Source organism: Simochromis diagramma, unplaced genomic scaffold (genome assembly GCF_900408965.1).
Source record: "Simochromis diagramma unplaced genomic scaffold, fSimDia1.1 OVJJ01000822.1, whole genome shotgun sequence".
NCBI classification, from domain to species: Eukaryota; Metazoa; Chordata; class Actinopteri; order Cichliformes; family Cichlidae; genus Simochromis; species Simochromis diagramma.
The window spans coordinates 1,633,248-1,641,565 of NW_024387520.1; the positions used below are offsets into that span (position 1 = coordinate 1,633,248).

Below are 8,318 nucleotides of genomic sequence, written 5' to 3' on the forward strand. Positions count from 1 at the left end.
ATATTTATTTATATAAACATATCATACCTGATATTTTATCCTTTGTATACACTATAGATCCTTGATAGAAGTGTTTGTCACCTGTGTGTTTGCGTGCTGTTTTTGTCGCTGCTGTAGCAGCAGGAGGTGCTACTTGAACCTTTAAACGAGGAGAGACTTTTATTTTGAAGGCGAAACTTAAGTTGCCGCCGTGAACGTGAACGCAGCTGGGAAAACGTTTGGTAAGATGACTGCTAGCAGCTATATCTTTGATATTTAGGAAGCTTTTAAGTTTCATTTGAAACTAATTCAGCGTTGTCTGTGTAAGCTTGCCCGTGAATAAAGCGCTCACAACTTTGTTGAACGTCATTGCTAACTGCTGTGTTGTTGTCGGGTTGGAGTGTGAAGAGTACGCGTTATGATAAAGGGTTTCAAGAAGAGGATAGCAAGTATATGCCTCTGTTTAATATTTAAATATATTTAAATAATCTAAAGGAAACCCTCGAATACAAGCGGTAAGATAATATCTGCACAAAGGCAACGATGCAACCAGATGAACTTTGACCCATTTCTTTGGTTGTCAGTCTTCTCCATGGTCTAGATAACTTTACATAAAGAAATAAGTATCAGCAATGGAGAAACAAAGAAGCTAATCCTATCCGGAATCAGTAAAAATGCGCCTGTTTTCTGAGTAATAAATAAAAACCAAATATACAGAAATTGCTTTCAGCTGAATGCTGTTCTGCCCCCGGGAGGACCAGGGGTGGTGCTAAAGGGCACTGGGGTGGCATTGCCCAGAGGGTGCCGTTGTCCTCTTTAATACTTCAATACAACTTGTCCTTGCCATTAGTTTGCTTCAAAGCAACTATTTGATCTTAAATATTATTACATCCCGTGAATGCTACTGGTTTACATATTAATGGAAAATAATGATTTAATTTGAAAGATGGACTTCCCCTCTTGTACTTCACATTGGTTTGGTCCACTACTGTCGCTTACTTTGCAAACTCTAAACAAAGGATGTGTGAGACCCCCTTATTTATATCTAAAAATGACACCCATTAACAGTTTTATCCAGATTCATTTTTATTAGCTTGTTACCTTACTTCTTGTGCTTCAATGTGGCTTGTATTTTGTTATTACTGTATTTCCAGTTAGATGTCTATGGAGAAGGAGGTCTGTGCAAATAAAAATTATTATAACTCACTTTTTTTTACCTGATCCCAACTAGTTCTTGGATGCCACTCACCAGCCCCGTGCCACCCCATTTAAAAAAAAAAAAACCTGAAACATTCCTGCCTTTATCTAAATGTCACCTGTCCCTGCTCTAATGGCATTGTGTTGACTCCCTAGTCAGACCTCAGACTGAAGGTATTGGGCCATGTCAGTGTCCTCAGCCCTCCTGAGCCGACGTGTAGCCGGAGGCTCCTGCAGGTTGTGGTGTGTCATTCCTTCACCTCGACCACTGATCCACGTCAGATCAGCTTCTGTAGCTGAGCCAGGCAGAAGAAGATCCAATGAAGAACAGCTGTGGGAGGCAGCAGGCTACCTGCCGTTCACCCGAGCCAGGATAGGGCCTTTCTTTCAGGAAAACCCAGTGCTGAAGAACCCATTTGTAGAAGATGCCTTGCTCAGAGGATATCTGAAGAGACACATACCCCAGGAGGTGAGCAGGGGTTACATGTTTTTCCCAAGAAAGGGTGTCATACTACCAGTTTTGGAGAAGGAGCAACAGGCCCATTAAATAACAATGTCCATATTAGGTGTATATTACTATATTATAACGTGTTTTTGTTGTTGTTGTTTTTTAATGTGCTCATAACTTGTTTTCTTTTTGAAAGAAGTGTTGGGTATATGCACAGTGTTACATATGTAATGCATAAGTTTTGTTGCACCAGCACGAATTCATTTTATAAAAAGCAATAAGAGTTTGACTTTGGTCTTTGTTACTATTAAAAAGCCAGGGAGGAGCTGTCCTGTCAGGTAAACAGGCTGAGATCTGTTTCATAAGGTCTGCAATATATTGTGTGTAATAATAAGCACCTTTAAAGACCCTCAAGGTCACCATACATTAGTACAAAGTTTATATATGTATGTATATGTGTGTGTGTGTGTGAATAGTATGTGTATAAATTTGTCTACAGGCGATTCTCTCAGACTTGTGTGCATTTGGAGAACACGTAGCAAAGGAGGTGGATGGCTGGGGTAGAGAGTGTGAGGTCAATCCTCCACGGTTGGTGCACTTTGATCCCTGGGGTCGCCGAGTGGACCACATTGTGACCTCCCATGCTTGGAAACGCATGAAAGACCTGTCAGCGCAGGAAGGACTCGTTGCCATTGGCTATGAGAGGTCATTTGGCGAGTGGAGGTTAGAAGGCCCTTGCGCTTCCTTTTTTCGGTTTAGCTCATGTGTCTTATTTCACTTCAGTAACGTGTTTTTGTCATCTTCCAAAAAGTGTACGTATGTGTTTCCTAGTCGTGTGTACCAGATGAGCAAGCTGTACCTTTTCTCTCCCTCATCTGGCCTCTACACCTGTCCTCTTGCTATGACCGACGGAGCTGCAAAAGTTATCCAGGTGTGTTTAAAGAAGTGAATAACATGACCAATACATTGTCCTGTAAGCCAAACTGATTAGAACAACAGAACTAGTAATGGGATTTACCTCCAATCATTTAAAACTGAATTAAGTGAAGAATATTGTAGCCAATGTAGTTTAAAACATTGGCATTTTAAGAATATAAATTCATCGTCCTCCCATCCGTTAACCGCTACAGACAATTTTAATGCTGAGACTAAAGGCTCAGAGACAGTTTCATCTCAAAAGTTATACAAGCATTTAATCAGTCCATCAAGTCACCCCAGTAAAATTGTTTTAACTGGCTGAGGAACCACATAATCATAGCCATGTCTGGAACAGTTTGCACTATATGCATTTTGCACCCTATTTCTTTTTATATTGTATATTTGTATTATCGTTTATTGGGTTATTTATCTCTTTTATAGGGAGATTATGTTTTTGCTGTTTATTTTCCTGTTTGTGTTAAGGAGAATTTACCTTCCAATCAGTTTGCACAGTGTACGTTGATAATATTAATAAAAAAAATGTAAAATATGCCAGCTTTTGTTTAAAACAGCAGCATGTACTTGAAGGAAGTGTATATTAGATTGATGAGCAACTGAATAAAACTCTATATTTTGCTGTAATGGCTGTATAGTAGTGAATGTACACATATTTTTGACTTGCTTGACCCAGTTCTGTTTTTCCTTGTAAGCACAGTGAATGATTGTTTGGACTTGTGTATGAGAAGTCCTTAGGTGTTTCGTGGCCAGTAGAAGACGCCTACAGTCGTTTGACTACCCGCCATCCAGAACGCTTCTGGACATCCGGACAGTGGATGACAGAGAGACAGGGAGGCTCTGATGTGGGTAAGTAGTGACACACTGTTTTCTGCATTTATCAGTCCCAGATTCAATCTGTAAATTAAGAGCTGCAGTACAACAGTGTTGTAATTCTGCTTTTCAAGGAATGAGATATCTGTGGAGGAGATTCTTTGTTTGCATACTTTTTTTCCGCTTTGTCATGCAGAACAAGAGTAACTGTTGTAATGCTTCATGGGTTGTTTTCATTGTCCTCAGCCAGCGGCACTGAGACGGTGGCTGTTCCACAAACAGATGGTTCCTACAAGCTCCACGGCTTCAAGTGGTTCACGTCTGCTACGGACGCAGACATGACTCTTACGCTGGCCAGAGTGCAGGACAAAACGGGAGCAACCATACCAGTACTGCTGACATCAGTCACAAAGCATTGTCAATGACTTGCAGAGTGATATAATTGACCGCTGTTCTCTGTCCCACAGGGTAGCAAAGGTTTGTCTCTCTTCTATGCGGAGGTGAGTCGAGATGAGGATGGCCGATTGAGGGGTATTGAGGTTCAGCGACTGAAGGACAAGCTGGGGACACGCCAAATGCCGACTGCTGAGCTGCTGCTGGACGGCCTGCCAGCGCACAGGGTCAGTTACACATGCAGGGTTATTGGATATAACAATTTATTGACAAACTATAGGCTTTGTCTCCTATCTGTGCAGATATGAGCAATTGCTTAAACACACACACACAAAAACAAGTTATGTGCAGCAATGATAAGCAGAACCATTCCTGCATTTGTGTGCTAGGTGGAAAAATTCACAGTGATTTTATTTGCCACTCCTCAGTAACAAAAAAGTACACACTGTGCTTTGTAAAAACACAAATCAACTTTTGTAGCACTTCCGACTTAACCCACTGAATCCTCAGAAACTTGTTGAGATGTGCAACTCATGAGAGTGCCAGCTGCTTGCAGCTCCAGCACTCGGGCAGGTAGCATTCAGTCAGCATGAGATCATGAGCTGTGAATGGCTGCAGCTAAATTAATATGAGGGAATCATTTAAAGTAAAACAAGCTCAGAAAAAACAGCAAACCAAAACAAGAAGTAGAGATCTGCATTCGTTGTTGGTAAGAACAGATTAATTTTTTCCTTTTACTACTTTGCCTCTAAAGTAGCATTGACTTGTCTCTGGCTCTTCTCCAGCCACCAGAATGTTGTAAATTCTTCGATTCATGTAAGCCTCTTTGGATCAGGCTTGCTCCTGTGCAACCTGTGGATACCAATTTAGATTGGGTTGTGGGGATTTTTGAGGTGGTGTCAATCCCTCGGATTCTTTGTTGTGCTTCTCGTGTAGGTTTCTGACTAGCGTTTGCAGTGTGGTGGGGGGCATTAAGGAACAAGCATGGTTGTGTGCCTGTCCTACACAGAGCTTTGTGTTCAGTCACTTACATGTTGCAGTTGTTTACTGTCAGCAGGAGGCATATTGTGACCAGTATGTGGAACAGCTGGCCTGTTCTTGCTGTTGTTGGGCCTTCAGCTAGCTGCAGGGAAGACCAAAGTTACAACATAAAGAAAGCTGAAGTGAAACTGAGTGTTAAAAATAAGGAAAAGTGTCCACTGCAAACAATGACTGTGGTTCTCCTGCTGTTTTCTTTTGGTTGACTTTTCGATAATGTTTGCTCCCTTTCCTGTTCAGGCCCACTTTTTAAAAGCTCAGAATTGGACTCACTCATAGTGCTATCTGTGTCAAGCTCATAATCTTGGCCTTTTTGGACTGTAACACAAGCACAGCTGTGTAGGGTGCATACACAGAACACTTAAGCATGGGGGACACGAGTGTGATACCACAAATCCTGCATTACCCTGCTGGGGGAGAATTTTTACGGAAATTTGTCACAGTGTGAGCATTAATTACACTTTTGCTATATAACACATGGTTATATGGCAAAAGTGTAATTAACCACTGTGAGGGAAATCATTCAACTTTTTTTTTTTTTTAAAGGTATGGACATTTTCAGGCAGTTTATGGTCCACTCCACCAACCTTCACTGTTAGAGAAACAAGACAAGCCATGTTCCTTGTAATTTTTTTTTTCTATAATGTGTCCAAATCTTTGACAACATGTTTTCCACAACAGCTCTCAGAGGAGGGGAGAGGTGTGTCCTCCATAGCTAATATGCTGACCATAACCAGGATCCACAACAGCGTCTCTGCAGCAGCCGCTATGAGAAGGCAGGACACCGCTCCTACTACCACACTTGAATCTGTGCTGATTTCTTAAAGCACAGCATGAGTAAGCTGATTAAACATTTGTGTAACTGTGTGTCTTCACAGGGTGCTCCAGTTAGCTCGTGACTATGCCACTCGGCGCACTGCCTTTGGAAAGCTTCTTAAAGACCACCCACTGCACATGCAGACTCTTGCTAGAATGGAGGTAAGCTGGCAGGATGTGAACAAACTCCACACAGTGTTTTCTGTCATGCTTCAGGACACATGCTTCTCACACTACAGGTAGAGTCTCGAGGGGCCTTTCTTCTGGTGATGGATGTGTGTCGTCTGTTGGGCCGAGAAGAAAGTGGAGTGGCAACCGAGCACGATGCTCACCTTCTCCGGCTGCTCACTCCGGTCGTCAAACTGTACACTGGGAAGCAGGTGAACAGTTTGTGTGAATGCTAGCGTTAGCTGTTATTTGCCTGTTTTGATTGTCTGATTGTTTCAGTGTTGTGTTTGTCTCAGGCTGTGGCTGTGGTGTCGGAGGGTTTGGAAAGCTTTGGTGGCCAGGGATACATCGAGGATACCGGCTTGCCTGGAATACTCCGCGATGCACAGGTGAGTTTGATACTAGAGGTGTGATAGCTTGAGATTTACAAAAAGAGTGAAAGACTAACTTATCTCTTCCTCTTCCAGGTTTTGAGCATATGGGAAGGTACCACAAATGTTTTGTCTCTGGATGTGCTGCGGTGTGTGGCTCGTAGCTCAGGGATGGTTCTTCATGCCTACTTCAGCCATACCAAGGTCAAAGCAAGTTTAATGAAAAAATCTTCTTTGTGACTGAGCAGAACAAAAATGTGAAGTGCGCTTGTTTTCTTCGTGTTATAGTCTCTGCTGGCTGGCGCCTCCAGCGTTTCCTCATTGGCCCCAGCTGTGACAGCAGTGGGCGGAGCTCTTTGCGAGCTGGAAGAGTTTGTTCAGGTAGCAGCAACCAGAGCACCCAGCTACCTGGAGCTAGCAGCAAGAGACCTGGCATACAGCCTGGCTCGCATCTACACAGGTGTATACCCACACACACACACACACACACACACACACACATCAGAGCTGCAACTATGAGTTAATTTACAGGTTAGCTGATCAACATAAAAATAATTATAAATAATTTTAAGCATAAGTCAAATATTCACTAAAATGTTTTCTGCTTTTTTTTTTCAGCTTTTTGAGTTTGTAATTAAGTTATTAACTAAATCAGCATTTTGAAAACATAAGCTTAAGCTGACATCTTTCAGTCTAACAAACTTCTAAGGCAGTAATGTAATCAGTCAGCTGTACTGTTATCGTGGCCAAACATTCAAACAATAAACACATTTACCTCTATGCACCTTGTTATCATTCCCAACTCTGTTATCAGGAGCCCTTCTTATTGATCATGCATGTTGGAAAGGAGCTTCTCCATCTGACACCTATGCAGCTCTCAGGTAAAAAAAAAAAATGTAAATTTGCAGTTGTCTAAAATATTTTTTTAAAAATGCACTATAATTTTGTTACTATTTATCATTATTTTTTTTGTCACTTTTTTTTTTATTTTCCAGGTGGTGCGAACAGGACTTGTGTCCCGTGGCAAGGAACCAGAGAAGAGGTCACTATGATTCCAACACTTCACTTGATGCTGCTTTAGTCTTTGACCAGTCGATACGGGGCTGAAGAATCACTGAGTCACTGCTGAGCCCTGCGGTCTGTCTTAGTGACAAACAGATTTATTATCTGCTATATTATTGTTTGTGTTTTTGTGGATGACTGAAATCATGTTTCATTAAAAATGAAATTTGGTCTTGAATAAGCATGTAAATAAAATGGAGAATGGGTTGTGTCTTCAGTATCAGAGTAAATACTGGACAGTAAATTGAAATGTGAATTCCCACAGTTAAATGTAGTTTTTTAAATAAAGGCAAATGATCAGCAGCCCAGAGATTAACTTCACATCATAAGCAAAACAGGCCCTGACTGACCAGGTTCATACACACTGCCTTACTGTTCTGCTGGAAAACCTGCACATACATATTGATGTATAAACTTTAAAACAGTAAAAACTTGGCAGTTTTAACGCAATTTTTTGATATTCATTAAACTGTAGTGACTTTAACTGTGAGTTTACTGAGTCACTGTGCTTTTTATTTTCAAAAATGAACATTGCTCCCATGTGATACACAGCAAAAACATAAAATAAACACCCAAACAATATCCAACATCCCTTTTTAAAATATGTTGATATATATCGAGGTGGGAGTAGGTGCGAAATGTTTTTTTTTCTAATGGCGATAAATACTTTTTACTCAGAAAACATATTGTTGCACTTGTTTTCTGTACATTTTTTTTTTTTGCAAATTTAGATGTTCAATATGATTTTTGCAAACAGGAAGTTATATCAGACATTCGAACACTGCAAGGCAACCTGAAACAATAAGACGGGGCAGAAAACCGATCGTTTTTTTTTTTTTTTTTGTGATTTCCTGCCTCTTTGGAGCTAAAAGAGGCCATCCATGAGATACGTCATGAAATACACGAGATGTTTAGTACATCAGGACTTTGTAGGGTAGCTCAAATGAGTCAAAAAAATATAGACCATAAACAAATGTCTATTATAGAGGCAATAAATGAATAGGCTGGTTCTCTGGAGTATATACCTCTAATAAACTAAGCTTTTAAATACACATATTAACGTATTTTAACAGCCTCGTATTTGCCGTTTACCTTTTGCT

General features: G+C 40.9%; 1 protein-coding gene across 2 annotated transcripts; it reads left to right on the forward strand.

Moving 5' to 3' along the window:
• The first annotated feature begins 84 nt into the window (after window positions 1–84).
• On the forward strand, window positions 85–7,708 carry LOC120726250 (acyl-CoA dehydrogenase family member 11-like). Of its 2 annotated transcripts, none has more exons than XM_040019677.1 (15): window positions 85–221; window positions 1,333–1,645; window positions 2,124–2,347; window positions 2,456–2,555; window positions 3,289–3,406; window positions 3,617–3,759; window positions 3,838–3,990; window positions 5,483–5,577; window positions 5,680–5,779; window positions 5,857–5,997; window positions 6,082–6,174; window positions 6,253–6,360; window positions 6,445–6,616; window positions 6,971–7,037; window positions 7,152–7,708. In XM_040019677.1, the coding sequence occupies exons 2-15, from the start codon at window positions 1,361–1,363 to the stop codon at window positions 7,261–7,263; spliced, it is 1,911 nt and encodes a 636-aa protein (XP_039875611.1). In that variant the 5' UTR covers window positions 85–221; window positions 1,333–1,360; the 3' UTR covers window positions 7,264–7,708. The 2 variants fall into 2 exon arrangements, with proteins under 2 accessions (XP_039875611.1, XP_039875612.1); XM_040019678.1 differs by having other exon boundaries at window positions 87–221; window positions 1,337–1,645.
• Window positions 7,709–8,318: the final 610 nt, after the last annotated feature.

What these genes read in the sequence shown, in the direction of transcription:
- LOC120726250 (XM_040019677.1), top strand. Translation starts at nt 1,361, where the DNA reads ATGTCAGTGTCCTCAGCCCTCCTGAGCCGACGTGTAGCCGGAGGCTCC. An exon ending in AGGTCATTTGGCGAGTGGAG is followed by an intron (nt 2,348 to 2,455) that starts GTTAGAAGGCCC and finishes TGTGTTTCCTAG; the next exon opens with TCGTGTGTACCAGATGAGCA. An exon ending in GAATACTCCGCGATGCACAG is followed by an intron (nt 6,175 to 6,252) that starts GTGAGTTTGATA and finishes TTCCTCTTCCAG; the next exon opens with GTTTTGAGCATATGGGAAGG.